This window comes from Chiloscyllium plagiosum, chromosome 11, assembly GCF_004010195.1.
Source record: "Chiloscyllium plagiosum isolate BGI_BamShark_2017 chromosome 11, ASM401019v2, whole genome shotgun sequence".
Taxonomy (NCBI): domain Eukaryota; kingdom Metazoa; phylum Chordata; class Chondrichthyes; order Orectolobiformes; family Hemiscylliidae; genus Chiloscyllium; species Chiloscyllium plagiosum.
Genome location: NC_057720.1, coordinates 33,033,891 through 33,054,317, shown reverse-complemented (window position 1 = coordinate 33,054,317; position 20,427 = coordinate 33,033,891). Strand labels below are relative to the sequence as shown.

The window sequence follows — 20,427 nt, the reverse complement described above, 5'->3', positions numbered from 1 at the left end:
AGTTTGCTGATGACACCAAAATTGGAGGTGTAGTGGTAGCGAAGAAGGTTACCTCAGATTACAATGGGATCTTGATCAGATAAGCCGATGAGCTGAGGAGTGGTAGATGGAGTTTAATTTAGATATATGTGAAGTGCTGCATTTTGGGAAAGCATATCATAGCAGGACTTATACACTTAATGGTAAGGTCAGAGGGAATGTTGCTGAACAAAGAGACCTTGGAGTGCAGGTTCATAGTTCCTTGAAAGTGGAGTTGCAGGTAGATAGGATAGTGAAGAAGGCATTTGGTATGCTTTCCTTTATTGGTCAGAATATTGAGTACAGGAGTTGGGAGGTCATGTTGCGGCTGTACAGGACATTGGTCAGGCCACTGTTGGAATATTGCGTGCAATTCTGGTCTCCTTCCTATCGGAAAGATGTTGTGAAACTTGAAAGGATTCAGAAAAGATTTACAAGGATGTTGCCAGAGTTGGAGGATTGAAGCTATAGGAAGAGGTTGAATAGGCTAGGGCTGTTTTCCGTGGAGCGTCGGAGGCTGAGGGATGACCTTATAGACGTTTATAAAATCATGAGGGGCATGGATAGGATAAATAAACAAATTCTTTTCCCTGGGGTGGGTGAGTCCAGAACGAAAGGGCATAGGTTTAAGGTGAGAGGGGAGAAATATAAAAGAGACCCAAGAGGCAACTTTTTCACTCAGAGGGTGGTATGTGTATGGAATGAGCTGCCAGAGGAAGTGGTGGAGGCTGGTATAATTGCAACATTTAAAAGGTATCTGGATATGAATAGGAAGGGTTTGGAGGGATATAGGTCAAGAGCGCAAATGCTGCCTAAACTGCTGTGCTTTTCCAGCACCACTCTAATCTAGACTCTGGTTTCCAGCATCTGCAGTCATTGTTTTTACCCAGGGACATGGGTCAGGTGCTGGCAGGTGGGACTAGATTGGACTGGTATATCCAGTTGGCATGGACGAGTTGGACCGAAGGGTCTGTTTCCGTGCTGTACATCTTTATGACTCTATGATTCTCAACATGATTACCTTATAAACTTGCAATTTCTATCATTTTCACTTATGTTCTTGTGATTTAATTCAACAATATTTACGGTTGTTTGGTAGTATTTCTGTGAAGGACACATTTTGTCAAGCTTTTCATCATTTACTGTACTTTCAGAATAATTTCCAAGCATTCGTATGTAAGGGGAAACCACATTTATAATATACGTGAGAAGTGTGCTGATTGATTGGAAATGGCAAGTGGACTGTGATTGCTGGAGGCATTGCCATGGGGAATGCATAACTCATCATTTAACTGGTGCATGGTTCATAGCAACGCCTCTACCGATCAGTGTCCATTTGCCAACCAATCAGCACTCTCTTTTACAGTATAAATAATGTTTTCTTTTTCTATTGGAATTTCTTGTAAATTATCCTGTTAAGTACAAGATGAAAAGCCCCAGCAAAATGTGACTTTTTTTCAACAATATGATGCATATTAATGGTAGTGTCCCTCCACAACTCAATGTCATGTGGAAGATTTTTCTTACATCAGAATCTAGGTATATAAAGTAATTTATCTCAATCAAATGAAATTTCTATGAACTTTTGCAATTAAACATTACATTTCGCATAAATGTAAAGCATTTTTAAACAAACAACATTACTGTGACCTGCTCATTTATATATTGAAATGTGCATATTTTAATTTAACTTTGCAGCTCCAATATCGTACATAGCTACAATCCTCATTCTTCATTACCAGCAGCAATCTCACTAAAAGGTAGCACTGATCAGTTGCATGTTTGTTGAACAATCACATTTCTCCTTTATATTACTTTAATAAAGCAAGTCCATGGATTTTAACAGGAAACCCAGTGGTTTGGAACCTCATGCATTAAACTAACCCTTAACTACCTGTTGCTAACCGTGCAGCAAAAACCAAAACCACAGTGTAATGGAGTTATTTAAATAATTAAAAACAGCTTCACTCTAAACTTGCCAGCCTGACTCGCCTTCCCTTTTCATGTTATATATTTAGATGGGAGAAATGCACTGAGACTAAGGATATATTTGGGAAAACTTCATTTGAGTATAGCACACATGAATCAAGGAAATTAAGGCTACCAACATCAGAGCCATAGGACTGGTCTCAGTAACCCATCCTGTGTCCACCAACAGAAAGAATAACAGCTTTCACAGAGCTACTCCACCTAGTGGTAATACTTATAACTTAATTGATGCAAATAATAAACAGAGGATCTTCTCTTACCTGCTGTGTCCATACAACTCTCATCTTCTAATCGGCAAGCTTCAGTTAGTGTGATGAATAGGCACCCAATTGGATCCAAAGGATGACCCACCCACCCTTCCAAATTTGTAATAGTAGTTACCCCTCTGTGTAATAATTCTGAAAAGAAATAATGTAACCAAGATCAGAAGAGTGTATTATGCATCTCTTCACTGATTTAAAAAATCTTCATATTCACTAACAAATCGCAGATATTTTTTTGACTAAACTCAATGTATTCAATTCAATTCAATGTTTCTTTGTATGCACAGTACATTTCTTTATTTCGAACAGGCTTTGTTATTCCCTTTAATTTCCTTCCTTGAAGTTTATTCTCTACTACCATCTTCACTTCAACAGAGATGAAGGAAAAAGACAGTAGTCATCTGCTATGATCAAATGCTTTCTACAATCATAAGGAAAATTCATTGGATCACACCCCAAATTCCTCTTCACATATCTGATTTACTTGCTTATTTCCATAGCATTCCTAAGTAGAGGGCTCTTTAAGAATGATCAGTTAATTCAAATCCATGGAGCTCCAACTTGAGAACAGTTTTAGTGGAGGAGAGTTAAATATTCCCAACATTAAAAAACATTGACTTTGTATTCTTTATTGGACATTGGTGTCCACTCATGTTTTGCATTTTGAAGTGCCTTTTAGGACCACTAATACAAAATGAGTGGAAAATGTCCAGCAAGATGACTACCTAAGTACTCTAGTTACAAATACCAATGTCCTGATTTGCCCGATATTTAGTCTCTGTTCACAATCGAGAATGCCCAGGTACTTCCTATGAGCAGAAACTAAACTATTATGATGATGCTCTTGTTAGCAGTTCATAAATAAAAGCAACTGCTGAGAATTTGCTTTAGAAATACGTTCACTCCCATTGTACATTACAGACTACATGATCACTCTCCCTGCATTCCTGTTGTATTCATTGTGCTTTTTTTCCCGATTTTATCTGATTCTGATTTAATTGTTGTTCTTAAGCCTTTCCTCCCTTCAAAGTGAAATCTTAAAAATCTAGCAAACTGTGCATAATTTGCAATCCAAGCTAACGACTTGCGTATTTCTGCCTGAATTTGATCTGGTGCTCATATATGATACAACAGCTGCACAAGACAGGCTTGAGCTATTACATTTGTTCAGGTGATGAAGAATGGAACCAAACTAGGTTAGAAGATTGCCAAACCTATTTGAATCCTTTTTTTCTTAAAAATAAAACACCTGTTGATGGGTGCTTGGTATTTCTGGAATAAATTCCTGATGTCACTTCTTGAAAGAGACTGAAGTTATACTGTAAATTTAAAATATAATTTTTGTCACAATTGAAAAATTCAAATTATAAAAGCTGCAAACCATCCAACCCTTAATAAGTCTGATTGAAAGTCTTGCATGCCAGTGCATTTCCTATGGAAAAAAAAGACAAAAATAGTTTCCCATGAAGTAAATAGCAATGTAGGTATGATTATTGGGTATGCAGTTTATGAAGCTCGATCTAATGGTGGGATTGTGTCACTACATCTGTGGTTGTACACCAGATACATTGATGCCCAGCTTCTATGGGCACATTAGGACAACTTCCTGTGACATTATGGCTTAAAACAAGAGACAGACTATATTCGATTTAATAATTTGATAGCAACTGAGACAGATTTAATAGCGACGATAACACAATGAGTTCAATGTTGTGTTTAAAGAGGAGAAACATGAAACAGCTACTAAAATTTAGAGTTAGTTAAGGCCGGGATCAACAGAATGATATAGACTATCCACAGTAAACTGAGAGACTCTGTCAACGGGTAAAATGACAGAAGAGTAGTTGTGTTAAAAAAGAATGTAATGTGACATAGAACAAGTTATAACACAATGGTAAGAGTTCAATTTGGCAAAAACTATTGATGGACAATTTGAGGTAAGGCAAAAGTGAGGACTGCAGATGCTGGAAATCAGAGTCTAGATTAGAGTGGTGCTGGAAAAGCACAGCAGGTCAGGCAGCATCCGAGGAGCATGAAAATCAACATTTCAGGCAAAAGTCCTTCATCAAGAATGAAGGCAGGGAGCCTCCGGGGTGGACAGATAGACATCAAACTAAAAGGGAAAAACATACTAAAATGCATAATAGCAAAAGTCCTAGTGTATCAGAGAAAAATAAAGAAGAAAGGCTATCAAAACAGATAATAAGTGGTACAAAAAAGGACAATGAAAAGAAACTTACAGTGGATGTCAAACTCAACACAAAGCTTATACAATTATAAATTTAAAAAACTGTGGTTAAAAGTAACATGGACCCTTTAAAACCTGACAACAGTGTTCTACAAAAAAGTGATAGACATATTAAGATATTAGAGTCTAGACTCTGATTTCCAGCATCTGCAGTACCCACTTCTGCCATATTAAGATAGTATTATGTCAGTATTTACAATAGACGAAGTGGATGACATGTTGGACAGTCCTAGGAAATTAATATAGACCTCTGAAGGGAACTTCACTTAATAAAGCAACAGTAATGAAGAAGAAAAAAAAGCAATAAAGAGTGACAAACTCCCAGGATCAGACAGTTCTTACCACAGGATTTTAAAGCAAGAGAACATTGTAATAAAACTGATACCCCAACTGTAATTTTCCAAAGTTTTTTGGTTTGTGATTAATTCCTTTAGATGAAAAGTTGTACATATCCCTCTGCTAATTAAAACAAGTTCAGAAATGGAATTATAGGCTGGTTAGTCTAACATTTGTAAGAAAATTACAGGAGTCTATAATCAAAATTGTGGTGATTAGCATTTTGAAAGATTTTAGCTGATTGACAGTGTCATCAAGGAGCTGTAAAAGATAGGTCATACCTGATAAACCTGACTGAATTATTTGAAAAATAAGGTGTTAGATAGGATGTTACTTAAACTGAGTTTCAAAGGGCATTCAGTAAAGTTCCTCTTAAGAATTTGTTAGCTGAGATTGAAGGTAATGAAATTGAGGGCAAGTTATTGTTTATGGAATTGGCAGTTACAAAGACAATAGACTGGTACTCTAATTACCATCATGTGATTAATGATGACCAACAGGGACCTGTGTTGGAAGCTCAACATTTTGCCGTATTTATAAACAAATTAGATGATGGGGCAAGACGTTACACATTCAAGGTTGTGGATGACGCAAAGATGATTGGGATTGTAAGCATTGTAGATGGAACTTAAAATTACAAAGGGGTTTTAATAGATTCAATAAGCAAAATTGTAGCAAATAGATTTCAATATAAGCATGTACAATTGATTATAACTTGAAGAACCTGAGGTAGGCTGGATAGATTAGATTCCCTACAGTGTGGAAACAGGCCCTTCGGCCCAACCAGTCCACACCGACCCTCCGAAGAGTAACTCACCCAGACCCATCTCCCTCTGATGAATGCACCTAATACTATGGACAATTTAGCACAGCCAATTCATCTGACCTGCACATCTTTGGATTGTGGGAAGAAACTGGAGCACCCGGAGGAAACCCACGCGGACACAGGGAGAATGTGCAAACTCCACACAGACAGTCACCCAAGGCTGGTATCGAACCTGGGACCTGGTGCTGTGAGGCTAACCACTCAAACAGCCAACCTGTGTGAGGTAATCAATTGTAGACAAAAAAAGATAGATCATAATATTTCCTGATAAACTGTGAAAAACCAGAAGAAGTGGGTGTCTCAAGAAATTTGTGGTTTATGTTGGTTAAAATGTCATGTACAGATATGGAAAAGGAATAATAGAATTCTGGCCTTTATATGTAGAGTACGAGAATTCAGGGGTTCAGAAGTCATGCCGGAATTGCACAAAATCCTGGTTATACTACACATGACATACTGTCTTGAGTTCTGGACATTATATCTTAGGATCAGAAAAGATGATGACAACTTGAAAAATGTCTATATTACAGAGGAGGTGGTGCTGGATGTCTTGAAATGCATAAAGGTTGATAAATCCCCAGGAACCAATCAAGTGTATGCTGGAACTCTGTAGGAAGCTAGGGAAGTGATTGCTGGGCCCCTTGCTGAGATATTTGGATCACTGATAGTCAAGGTGAGGTGCCGGAAGACTGGAGGTTGGCTAGCATGATGCCACTATTTAAGAAAGGTGGTAAGGAAAAGCCAGGGAACTATAGACTGGTGATCCTGACATTGGTGGTGGGCAAGTTGTTGGAGGGAATCCTGAGGGACTGGATTTTCATGTATTTGGATAGGGAAGGACAGATTACGGATTGTCAACATGGTTTTGTGCGTGGGAAATCATGTCTCACTAACTTGATTGAGTTTTTTGAAGAAGTAACAAAGAGGATTGATGAGGGCAGAGGGGTAGATATGATCTATATGGACTTCGGTAAGGAATTCGACAAGGTTCTTCATGGTAGACTGGTTAGCAAGGTTAGATCACATGGAATACAGGGAGAACTAACCATTTGGATACAGAACTGCCTCGAAGGTGGAAGACAGAGGGTGGTGGTGGAGGGTTACTTTTCAGACTGGAGGCCTGTGACCAATGGTGTGTCACAAGGATCGTTGCAGGGTCCACTGCTTTTTGTTCATTTATATAAATGACTGGGATGTGAACACAGGAGGTATAATTAGCTAGTTTGCTAATTAGAGGTGTAGTGGACAGCGAAGAAGATTATCTTGGATTACAATGAGATCTTGATCAGATGGGCCAAGGCGTGGCAGATGGAGTTTAATTTAGATAAATGTGAGGTGCTGCATTTTGTAAAGGCAAATTAGGGCAGGACTTATAACTTAATAGTAAGGTCCTGGGAGTGTTGCTGAACAAAGAGACATCGGAGTGTAGGTTCATAACTCCTTGAAAGTGGAGTTTCAAGTAGTTAGGATAATGAAGAAGGCATTTAATATGGTTTCCTATATTGGTCAGTGCATTGAGTATAGGAATTGGGAGGTCACGTTGCAGCTGTACAGGACATTGGTTAGGTCACTTTTAAAATATTGTGTGCAATTCTGGTCTCCTTCCTTTCGGAAGGATGTTGCGAAACTTGAAAGTGTTCAGAAAATATTCACAAGGATGTTGTCAGGGGAAGGTTTGACCAATAGGGAGAGGCTGAATAGGCTGAGTCTGTTTTCCCCGGAGTGTCAGAGGCAGAGGGGTGACCTTTTTGAGGTTTATAAAATCATGAGAAGCAGGGAAAGGGTAAATAGACTAGATCTTGTCCCTGGGTTGGGGGAGCCCAGAACTAGCGGACATAGGTTTCTGGTGAGAGGGGAAAGATTTAAAAGGGACCTAAGAGGCAACTGTTTCACACAAAGGATCGTGCACGTTTGGAATGAACTGCCAGAAGAAGTGGTGGAGTCTGGTACAATTACAACATTTAAAAGGCATTTGGATGGGTATATGAATAGGAAAGTTTAAGAGGGATATAGGCCAAGTGCTGGCAAATGGGACTAGATTAATTTAAGATATCTAGTCGGCATGGACGAGTTGGACTGAAGGGTCTGTTTCCATGCTGTACATCTCTATGACTCTAATGTATTGCCCTTTGAGATAATGCAGCATGGATTTACTAAAATATCTGGTCTCCAAAATTATTAGGAATAATTACATAAGCTAGCATTGTTTTCTCTGAAATTTTAACGGTCAAGGAGTGATTTCAACAAAGTTTTCAAGATTTTATGAGAAAGCAATACAAAGAAGCCATTTTCATTCGTCGAGGAATCCAGGACAAGGGTGGGTAAGCTTGAATATTGATATTCAAGAAATATTAATATTCTTGAATATTAATCCAAAAATATTAATAACACAATGGTGGCTAAACTTACAAACACTTTTCTGCAAGTGGTACCTGAAGCTGGGTCATTGTTAATTCAATTGGCATCTGTGAGCCAATTTGTTTTTTTATTCATTCATAGGAGAAGGGCAGTAGTAACTGGGCCAGCCTTTATCATCCATCCCTAATTGCCCAGAGGGCAGTTAAGAGTCCCTTTGCTGTGGGTCTGGAGTCATTTTGCTGTGGGTCTGGAGTCACATGTAAACAGACCAGGTAAGGATGGCAGTTTTCTTCCCTAAATGAGGTTAGTGAACCATATGGAGTTTTCCAACCATCGCCAACGGATTCATGGTCATCATTAGACTCTTAATTCCCGATATCTGCCTTGGTGGGATTTGAACCTGGGTCGCCAGCATATTACCTGGGTTGCTGGATTAACAGTCCGGAAATATTACCTCAAGGCCATTGCTTGCTGGAGGATTAAGGGATATGGGGCACAGACACAAATGCCGTTAGGTCACAGATCAGCTGTGATCTCAATAAATAGTGGAAGAGGTTTAAGGGCTTACTCCTGGCTTTATCTTCCTAATTTAGTGGAAAGGCTTGCTTTTAAACCCATTATGCAGCACTGGATGGAGAAGAATTTGACAAGATGTAGTGACTGAAAACAAGAGAGTTTGGTTTTGTGAACATTGGCTATGCAGGAGAACAGACAGATTAACAATATTAAAGATGTTGACCCAGATGGGGCTGATATTGGAGAGAAGAATACTGCAATACTTCTCTCCCCATCACGCAACATCAAACAAGTCCATTTATAACATGGTACCATTTTTTTGTGGAAAAGAAACTTTCAGGTTATATAATGTAAATTATACATTTAAAAAGTAGACAAAGTTGTGACATATTTGTGAATATTCAATTTTTGAAAGCAAAAGTTATAATTTCCTCTACAGGTCCAATCCAAAAATATACCGACAACAATGCATGATGGAAACCTTTCAGACTCATTGGTATCACTGTGTTAACTTAAATCCCCAGACTGGCAGATTACGCTTTATTTTTTTCCTCTCAACTCCAAAATTCCAAAATAGAACAGAAAATTTTGAAAACTCTCAACAGGTCAGCCAACGTGTGTGTGAAGAAGAAAAGGTGAGTTCAAAGTTTGATGTGATCACTCAACTAAAAATAATTCCATAGTCAAACATTTGGCTCATTTGTTTTCTTCACAGTTGCTGATTGGGGATGAGAGTTTCCGGCATTTTCTGTTTTAAGTTGAGATTTCCAGCTTTTCTGCTTTCTTGCCTCAGACATAGGAAGTTGCATAGACATGAAATCTGTCCTATAAGCAGCTGCTAAGTGACTCCTTTCACAGGACTCACCTTTCTTTTGATGTTTATATATTTCTAGTTGTCGTTGCTGTTGTAGACGGAGTGTGTTGATGATTGCCACCGCTAATCGAAGAGCTTCTCTAGGATAACCATGTGAACGTAGAGCATCCACCCTGGCACAGGCAGTGGGAACATGTTCTACATGGATTACAATAGTGTTGACAGAAATGAGTGTTAAGCTATTTTTGAAAGAATTTGAGTAGGTAGGGAAAGGAAAATACTTAAAATGCAAAGTAAATTTTACACTTTACCTAACCACAGGGGCTGCCCATGAGCATTGAAAAGGAGACTCTCACTCTCTCTCTGGTAAGAGGGCGATGCATAAAAATCGCTGCTAATAATACGCTGAAGGTGACTATCCTGCCAGTGTAGATCACAAGCCTCCATTGCACGTGTGAATACAGTCCTTCGTGGCCGAGCTAAAGACTCTGTTAAGGGATAATATTTTAAGGAAAAGTTACTATGTGTAATTTGAGATGCTGAAACAGCAGCAACAATCTTGTCTAACATTGACAAACAAAATGCCACCTTTAGTGTCAAGCCTTGTTTCGAGTTTTAGAAACCCAGTTTCCAAATATATCACAGAAATCAAGAGTGTGAATAGGTCATTTGGACACTCAAACCTGATCCACTATTCAATAAGGTTATTCAATAAGATCTGTTCATGACCTTAACGTCACTCTCCCGCCTGTTCCCCATAACCTTAAACTTGCATACAGTTAAAAATCTGTCCCTCTCAGACTTGAATATATTCAATGCCTCAGCCTCCACAGCCCTTTGTGGAAGACAATTATAACAATCCATGACCCAGAGAGATAAGAAATTCCACACTATCAGTCTTAAATGGGCAATCTTTTATTCTGAAACCAAGGTCCCTAGATCTAGAATATGTTACTCAGGATGACATCCACTGAACACCTTCCTTGTCAGACCCAATAAAAATCTTACAGATTTCAATAAGAACATTAATAATCATCCCTCACAATATTTCCTCCCTGGAATCAATCTAGTGAACTTCTTCCAAACCACATCCAAAGCAATAACATTCCTTTCATAAGGGACCAAAATTGTGTGCAGGTCCCTCAGTGTGACCCCATCAATGGCCCATACAGTTGTAGCAAGATTTCTGTATTTTTAAATTTCATTATCTTTGCAATAAAGATCAACATTCCATTTGCATTCCTGTGTACTTGTTGTACTTGCATGTTAACTGTTTGTGCTTCATGTACAAGACAGCAAAATACCTCTGTAGCATAACATAGGTAGTCTCTCTGGATTTAAACAGTACTTTGCTTTTCTTTTCTTCCTACCAAAGTTGACAACCTCACATTTTCCCTAATTATCTTCATCTGAATATTTTGTACCGTGTGCTTAACTTATCTGTATCACTTTTGCAGTCTTTTTGGGTCTTCTTCCAACTTGTTTTCCCATTTGTGTTATCAGGAAAATTGACTATCAAATACTTGATACCCTTGTCCAACTCATAAGTGTAGACTGTAAAATAGGCGAAACCCCAGTATGTATTCCTGTGGCACTCCTTTAGTTAGTTTCATTAATTTATCCTGACTCAGTTTTTTGTTATTGGGCAGATTTCACTCCACGTCAATAAATTACTCTCAGCACCATGAGCTCTTGTGCAATAACTTTTTATTTGGCACCTCAGTGAATGGCGTTTAGAAATCCAAATGCACATTTAGTTTATCCACACCAGTCAATTCATGTCATAATATGGACCATGGACTAGACATCTCTACAGCTATATCCTGAAAATTATTAATACATTTGTCAAATATAGTTTTCCTTTAATAAAATCATGTTAACCTCACTTGTTGTTTTCTAAATGTCTCACTACTACTATCTTAACAATAGACTGCAGCATCTTCCCAATGACTGGCATTACACCTGTAGTTCCCTGATTTCCATATCCATCCTTTCTTTGAACAGGAGTTAATTTGTGGATTTCTAATTCACAGGGGCCTTTGCAGAATCTAGGTGATTTTGAAAAATTACAATTTATGCTGGCACGAAGTGTTGGCATACCATTTTAATGATGACGGATCAAACATGCTACTTCACTGTTAATTTAAGTTTTATACAATAACATACAGATGAAGCCATACTGGTCATGAAATGCTAACTGTGCTCTTCTCTCTCCTTACACACTGCTGGAGCTGTAGAGCTTTTCTAGCATTTTCTGATTGTTTCAGATTACCAGTGTCTGCAGTATTTTACTTTTATACAGCAAGACCTTGTCAATAGTAAGGCTTGTGCAGACAAATGGCAAGTAACATTCACACCACACAAATGCCAGGCAATGACCATCACCAATCAGAGACAATTTAACCAACATCCCTTGACATTCAATGGCATTACCACCACTGACTTGCCCACTGCAACATTCTGGGCTTTCCCATTGACCAGATACTGAACTGGACTACCCATATAAATTCAGTAGCTACAGCGCAGGTCATAGATCTGGAAATCTGCAGTGAATAACACACCCCTAACTCCCTAAAATCTGTCTCCCATCTACAAGACACAAGTTAGAAGTGCAAGTTAGAAGTATAATATTCCTCACTTGCCCGGATGAGTGCAGCTCTGAAAACACTGAAGTTGCTATCGAGGACACGACAGCCTCCTTAATTGGGATCACATCCACAAACAACCACTCACTCCACCATGATGCTCAGTAGCAGCAATGTGTACTATCTGTGTCCCACAAGTGAATAAAAATTATTTTGGGATGGACAGTAAATGCTGCACCAGTCAGGAATGCCCACATTCCATAAGTGAACATAAAAGAAGCATTTTGGCAAGTTTAATCTTTGGTAGAACCTGGCATACAATAATATCTTTTAACAGACTCAGCATTTCACATACTCGGTCAACTTTGGCTTCAGGTTTTGCCAGACTTGAGATGCATTTATCAATATATTTCTTCCCTGACCAGTTATTCTTCATTAACCAACATACATTTGTCGCTAAAGTGAAAAGATTAAAAAGTAGGGCAGAAAAAGGGAATGAGTTCCTTCAGATTCCAATCTTGCTGGAGGATTTTGAAGAGGACAAAATGATCTAAAACTAAAATTATGAAAAACCCCTACACAGTCAGCCTCTCAATCTGGATGTTTGCCAGTGGGGAAACAGAGACAGAAGTCAAGATGTTTACTCCTTAGGTGGGTGATGCAAATCAGAAAGTTACCAGCCTGATGCACCTGCTCGGGAGAAACTTGCCAATGGGGTGGTCTTTGTTTTGGAAGGGAGGTGGTACAGGATGAAGATCAGCCTATCAGCTGTGTACTGACTCAGGCTTTTTATAAGGCCTGCCTTGATTCTCAGGGACACGTCGGTTTTATTCTGAAATCGTAGTCCCTTTAGCAGTCAAATCCCATTACTTCTACCCACGCCTATGTCACCTTCAAGTCGATTTAATGCAAACCATGCATTCTGCCAGCCACCTCCAGATTGCCTTACAGGCTCCAAGACAACTCATGCCAGCTGCCACCTTCATTCTTAAACCCTTCCTGCCACCTCACCCTCCACCATTGGTAGACCTCAGTCACACTGAGGTGGAGTAAAAGGTCAAAATATCTACTACACCTTCTCCCATAATAACAAAAATTCATTAGAACATTTAAATCACATCAAGTATTTAATCTTTTATAAATATAAAACACTTGTATTTGTAATCCTACAAAGCTGTCAATTAAGACATGAACTTACAATCTTCTATTTATATAATGATAGATTGTAGAAGGTAACCAAGCATTAATAATTATACAATGATAACCCTTGGGTTAATGTCAGTGAACAGCTAGTTTAAAACCATCTCCCAATGAGACAGATAGCTGATTCCTATCATTTTTTTGAAAGGACTGAGAAAATCTGAGAGAATCTAAGTAGTATCTTTAAATTCTGTCAGCCCTCCTGGAATCTGTACGCAAATGCTGCATCTTCTCCCCTTCTCCCCACGAATATTAGGATCCTGATCTCAGCTGACTTCATTAACTGGGGCCAGTGACCATAATTCTATTACTTTTAAAATAGCGATGGAAAAGGACAGACCAGATCTAAAAGTTGAAGTTCTAAATTGGAGGAAGGCGAATTTTGACGGTATTAGGCAAGAACTTTCAAAAGCTAATTAGGGGCAGATGTTCACAGGTAAAGGGATGGCTGGAAAATGGGAAGCCTTCAGAAATGAGATTAGATTAGATTAGATTAGATTACTTACAGTGTAGAAACAGGCCCTTCAGCCCTACAAGTCCACACCGACCCGCCGAAGCGCAACCCACCCAAACCCATTCCCCTACATTTTTACCCCTTTCACCTAACACTACGGGCAATTTGGCATGGCCAATTCACCTAACCTGCACATTTTTGGACTGTGGGAGGAAACCGGAGCACCCGGAGGAAACCCACGCAGACACGGGGAGAATATGCAAACTCCACACGGACAGTTGCCTGAGGCTGGAACTGACCCCGGGTCTTTGGCGCTGTGAGGCAGCAGTGCTAACCACTGTGCCACCGTGCCACCCACATAACAAGAATCCAAAGATGGTATATTCCTGTTAGGGTGAAAGGAAAGGCTGGTAGTTGTAGGGAATGCTGGATGACTAAAGAAAAATTGAGGGTTTGGTTAAGAAAAAGGAAGCATAGATCGAGCGAATCCTTAGAAGAGTATAAAGGCAGTAGGAGTATACTTAAGAGGGAAATCAGGAGGGTAAAAAGGGGACATGAGATAGCTTTGGCAAATAGAGTTAAGGAGAATCCAAAGGGTTCTTACAAATACATTAAGGAGAAAAGGGTAATTAGGGAGAGAATAGGGCGCCTCAAAGGCCCCTCTTTGTGTGGAGCCGCAGGAGATGGGGGAGATACTAAACAAATATTTTGCATCAGTGTTTACTGTGGAAAAGGATATGGAAGATATAGAATGTAAAGAATAGATGGTGACATCTTGAAAAATATCTATATTACAGAGGAGGAAGTGCTGGATGTCTTGAAATACATAAAAGTGAATAAATCCCCAGGACCTGATCAGGTATACCCCAACATGCTGTGGGAAACTAGGGAAGTGATTGCTGGGCCCCTTGCTGAGATGTTTGTATCATTGATAGTCACAGGTGAGGTGCCATAAGACTGGAGGTTGGCTAAAGTGGTGCCAGTATTTAAGAAAGGTGGTAAGGACAACCAGGGAACTATAGACCAGTGAGCCTGATGATGGTGGTGGGCAAGACTAGATTCCCTACAGTATGGAAACAGGCCATTTGGCCCAACAAACCCACACAGACCCATTCCCCCTACGCTATAGTTACCCCAGATGAATGCACCTAACACTATGGGCAATTTAGCATGGCCAATTCACCTGACCTGCACATCTTTGGATTGTGGGAGGAAATCGGAGCACCAGGAGGAAACCCACGCAGACACGGGGACAATGTGAAAACTCCACACAGACAGTTGCCTGAGGCAAGAATTGAATCCGGGTCCTGAAACTGTGAGGCAGCAGTGCTAACCAATGAGCCACTGTGCCGCCCAATAAGCTGCTGCAGGGGATCCTGAGAGACAGGATGTACATGTATTAGAAAGGCAAGGACTGATTCGGGACAGTCAGCATGGCTTTGTGCACGGGAAATCTTGTTTCACAAACTTAGTTTGGGTTTTTTGAAAAAGTAACAAAGAGGATTGATGAGGGCAGAGTGGCAGATGTGATCTATATGGATTTCAGTAAGGCATTCAACAAGGTTCCCCATGAGAGACTGGTTAGCAAGGTTAGACCTTATGGAATACAGGGAGAACTAGCCATTTGGATACAAAATTGGCTCAAAGGTAGAAGACAGAAGGTGGTGATGGAAGATTGTTTTTCAGACAGGAGGCCTGTGACCAGTGGAGTGTCACAAGGATCGATGCTGGGTCTGCTAGGTTTCATCATTTACATAATTGATTTGGATGTAAGCATAAGAGGTCAAGTTAGTAAGTTTGCAGATGACACCAAAATTGGAGGTGTAGTGGACAGTGAAGTAGGTTATCTCAGATTACAACAGGATCTTGAACCGATGGGCCAATAGGCTGAGAAGTGGCAGATGGAGTTTAATTTATATAAATGCGAGGTGCTGCATTTTGGGAAAGCAAATCTTAGCAGGACTTATACACTTCGTGGTAAGGTTCTAGAGAGTGTTGCTGAACAAAGAGACCTTGGAGTGCAGGTTCATAGCTCCTTGAAAGTAGAATTACAGGTAGATAGGATTTTGAAGAAGGCATTTGATATGCTTTCCTTTATTGGTCAGAGTATTGAGTACAGGAGTTGAGAGGTCATATATTGGTTAGGCCACTGTTGGAATATTGCGTGCAGTTTTGATCTCCTTCCTATCAAAAGGATGTTGTGAAATTTGAAAGAGTTCAGAAAAGATTCACAAGGATCTTGCCAGAGTTGGAGGGTTTGAGTTATAGGGAGAGGTTGAATAGGTTGGGGCTGTTTTCCCTGGAGCGTCGGAGACTGAGGGGTGACCTTATAGAGATTTATAAAATCATGAGGGGCATGGATAGGACAAGTAGACAAGTCTTTTTCCTGGAGTGGGGAGGGGGGGAGTCCAGAACTAGAGGGCAAAGGTTTAGGGTGAGAGGGGAATGATATAAAAGAGACCTAAGGGGCAACTTTATTACGCAGGTGTAGTATGTGTATGGAATGGGCTGCCAGAGGAAGTGCTGGAGGCTAATATAACTGCAACATTCAAAACATTCTGAATGGGTATATGAATAGGAAGGGTTTGGAGGAAAATGGGCTAGGTGCTGACAGGTGGGATGAGATTGGGTTGGGATATCTAGTCAGCATGGACAAGTTGGACTGAAGGGTCTGTTTCCTTGCTGTATATCTCTCTGACTCCATGCTGCAATAACTAAGCAATAATTTCTCCTCTTAAAAAGAAAGTGCATTTTAAATGTGATATTTTAAAGTTTATTTGGCACACAAAGCAGACTACCCATCTATTCATCAAATCATTCCTTGTATTGACTTTGACATTTTGAAGAGTAAATTGAAAAAAAAAAGTTGTCAAACCAACTTTGGTATCTTCCAATTCTGTGACCTCTACAATCTAGAAAGACACAGGCAACAAATACACAGGGATACGACCATTTCCAAGTCCCATTCCAAGTCATTGCTTTTCCTTCACTATTGCTGGGTCAAGGGATCTGGAATTTCCTTCCCAAAAACACTGTGAATACACATATAACAGGCAGACTGCAGAGTTCCAAGAAATTAAGGCACAGAGTATTTAAGTATAAAGACAAAAAAAACTGAATGAAGTGGATTTACACATTCTTTAACATAGAATCCTTTCATCTTTGAAGCCTGAGATTGAAACTACACTGGACTGATAGGTGGAAATCATTTTTCTCAGGCTGTAGGGTCCAATGTGAAATATTATTCACAATCCTCAGTCTAATTCCTAATGAATAAAGGTCCAGAACATCCTTAATTTGGCAACTTTTTCAGACAAGCCATAATAGATGATGATATACAAAATGAATAAAAAAATCTCAATGGTACAGTCACTAATTTGAGTCGTTCAAACAGATCATAACATAACATAAAATAAGATAGATTGGGAGAGTGTAACAATATCTGTATGAACATATTTTGAAGAACTCTACTTGTACTGTCAACACTAAATGATAATTACATAAAGCCTGCACAATTTGTGTTTCGCAAGTGATTTAGCTCAGCAGAGTGTGAGGAAAAGAATTAAAATATATAGATGAAAGTGAAACAGTGCTGGATTGTTTATTGTACTTTTGTTGATGTTATGTAAATTGGCAGTAAGTTATGCTGCCCCTTGAGCCTATTCATGCTGTATAAGAGTTAGGCCATAGCTAAAGTATTGAGTGCTGTTCTGGAGGATGTGACTGCACTAGAGAGATTGCAGAGGAATTTCACAGGATGTTGCCTCAGCTGGAGTGTTTCAGTTATGAAAAGACTTGATTGGCTGGGGTTGTTTTCCTTACAGCAGAGGAGACCGAGTTGGGCTATGACTCAGGCACTCTAAATTATGAGCTGAAAATGTGTTGCTGGTAAAGCACAACAGGTCAGGCAGCATCCAAGGAACAGGAGAATCAACGTTTCGGGCATAAGCCCTTCATCAGGAATGGCTTTTTTCACTCTAAATTATGAGGCAGGTAGATTGGAAGAAATTGTTACCAACAAACAAGTACTGTTTCTTATTCTTGTTTGCAAATTATGACAATTAGGCTGCAGAAATTTTTCATGCTCCTAAGTATTTGGGTAAGTGGAATGAATTAAAAGGTTCAGAAAATGTGCTGACCGGAAAGCAAGACATGGAAGATGGCTCCTTTCTAGACTGAAAATGTAACCTTCAAACCCTTCCAGCACCTCTCTGTTGAGGTCAATAATGAGAGACATAGATTTAAGATGAGACAGGAGGTTTAGGGGATTTACGGAAGAGGTTTTGGTGGATAACTGCAACTCACTTCCTGAAAGGCTGGTAGAGGCAGGAACCACCTCGACATTTAAGATGTATTTAGATGGAACACTTTATGCATACTGAGCTAGGGTCAAGAGCTGGAAATTGGGAGTAGAACATCAATGACTGGCACAGACAAGATGGGCTGGAGGTCCCCTTTTTGCGCTGTAAAATTATGACAATGATTGCATCCTCCACCATCTTCCGCATGTCTATCTAAGTTGCCATTGAAGCAGAAAAGTTGCTTTTATTTTAAGCATTTCATCAGAAAATTAATAAGTGATAACACACAGCAAAAACGCCCACAGGGAACAGTATACAGAAACAAGTATAGAAACAGGAATACAAATTGGGCCGTCACCCTCTTCTAGAATCTTCCACCTCAGGAGATAGTCTATGTACAGAAATTAGGGCTGAGAGAGCCACAATGAGTGGTGCCCTGCCCAACATCCTTTTCCTCAATTCTATGATGAATGGTTCCTGGTGCTGACTGCAAGAACCAAGAACATGCTGCTATTATCTACAAGGTATAAAAGAGAGAAGACATTGCAGCCAAGGGTTATTAGTTCTGAAAACTACATTGACAATTTAATATAGGAGTTGCACTGCAAGCTTTTTACTCAATTGGTGAGATATTTATGTTTTGCATCTCCACAGTCTCAGTGGATGGTCACCACCAAACATTCACTCTAGTATCTCTGAGGAAGAAGCCACAGATCCCGCAGACGAATGCACTGGCAAGGTTGCCTCCAGCTCAGATATAGATACCTCAGTGGATATCTTAACCAGGAGTACAGTGAGGAGCACTTGCTGGAGAGTTCCTCACTGACCTATCTCCACAGCTGCTTGAGGAAAAAAACACCCAGGTCACTGACAATTGCGGAGTACTGCCTGAGACCAGGTACCTGCTCAGCTCTAGGCAGAAGATCTCATGGTGTCAGCAATTTGTAGCTCGATCCAAATGTACAGCAATAGTAGGCAGGTGCCAAAGACACCAAAGTGCAATGGTTCCAGGAATGAAGCAACATCTTGGGAATCCCATCTCCTGCTGTGATATTCGGGTTGCTCTTATGGATGGATGGGCAGTCAGGTCTTGCAGTCTGCTTGATATGTGAAAGACCTGCACTTCTTTCACCCTAGCCATTGGTTGCAACCATCAACGACAAAGTGATGGATATGAGGGGGACACAATCTCACACAAGGAGGCAGAGTGATGCCAGTAGACACCCAGATGGAGGAGGCACTACATACAAGTCCCCAGCAGTCTTCTGAGGACCTTTGGACAAATCTGGATCTTCCACCTCCATCCTACTCAGTCCTGTGGACATCCAAGTCGAGAGGGGTACACATTTGGGTCTGGGTAGGACACATATAACACATCTAACACATTTGGACCATTAAGAGACAAAAAGCAATACTAATGGGCTTCATTCTATTGCACTGAGATGTACTGGGAGGGAGAGAAACATGAAGACCCCCCTTTCTGAGGGCACATAAATGAAACTTCACTTCTTACATTTGTAATATACATGTTCACTTCTGACTGTCATCTATGTATGTGACAGAAATTGGCAGTTTGAAGGTAATGAACCCACTGCTCCTTATCCGGAGACAAAATTTCATGGGCCAAGATGCGAGGTGAGCAGTTGCTGCACTGTGGCAATGCACAGGCAGACCATTGCTATCACTCACAGGCATCAGTGAGGTTCAGCAGTTAGGCTGCATGAAATCATCAGAATTGCTCAGGTTAAGGAGTTGCACTGCACAGTCAACTGATATCTGAGGGTCACAAGGAATGCTGAGTTCACCAGAGTATTTTGTCTTCACTAGATAGGGATATCCATCTATCAGTCTGCATCTGCCCACTTTTCCCACCCTCCCCAAAACCCCAGAAACTTGTGGTGAACATGCCACATGTAGTTCACTGTCTCCTCCGATGGAAAGCCCATGCTTTTCAATGATGATGACCCCACTTTCCTGCGTGCCGTCTCATGCTCTATCATCTCCTCCCTTACATATTGATCTAAACTTCTCCCTTCCACTCACCACTTAAGTTCCCCAGCCTCTCTCCCACAGCGCCAGGCTCCAGATTCCCTACTCCCATCCTCCACTCTTGACATTTACTGGTTGGAAACCATAGACTGGCTGTGGCCCACTCCCTTCAGCAAATTAGCTGGAGAGCTACCAAAGAGTGACCAGACCTTGACTGATATTTGCATATCACCCCAGTTGTACTCTCATGACTCCCCAGACTGGCTGCACTGGACTCACTCCCAGACTGAAGAGGCACAGACCTTGCGAGTGCCCTGACTGCTTGTCCGACTATGCCTGATACCTTAGGCTGATTCTGCAGCCTGACCTTAACGTATAGTGTCAGGACCCCACCTAACTGATGGTTGCCCCCCTGAACAGTGCACTTTCTATTGCAGTGCATTTGCTGTGTATATAGCTAGTCAGTGTCTGAGATTGATGTAGCAATGTACTGTTCAGCAACATGTCTAACCCTTTGCTGCTGACTCCTA

At 40.4% G+C, this 20,427-nt stretch overlaps 1 protein-coding gene across 4 annotated transcripts in view; it reads right to left on the bottom strand.

Moving 5' to 3' along the window:
• The window catches only part of LOC122554281 (zinc finger SWIM domain-containing protein 5), a 244,346-nt gene that overhangs the window by 23,323 nt on the left and 200,596 nt on the right, over nt 1-20,427 (bottom strand). For all 4 annotated transcript variants that reach the window (XM_043699055.1, XM_043699054.1, XM_043699056.1 and 1 more), the window contains 3 exons: nt 9,680-9,856; nt 9,420-9,566; nt 2,268-2,405 (listed from right to left, as the gene is read on the bottom strand). In XM_043699055.1, coding sequence (XP_043554990.1) covers nt 2,268-2,405; nt 9,420-9,566; nt 9,680-9,856 — 462 coding nt within the window. The remainder of the gene's footprint in view (nt 1-2,267; nt 2,406-9,419; nt 9,567-9,679; nt 9,857-20,427) is intronic.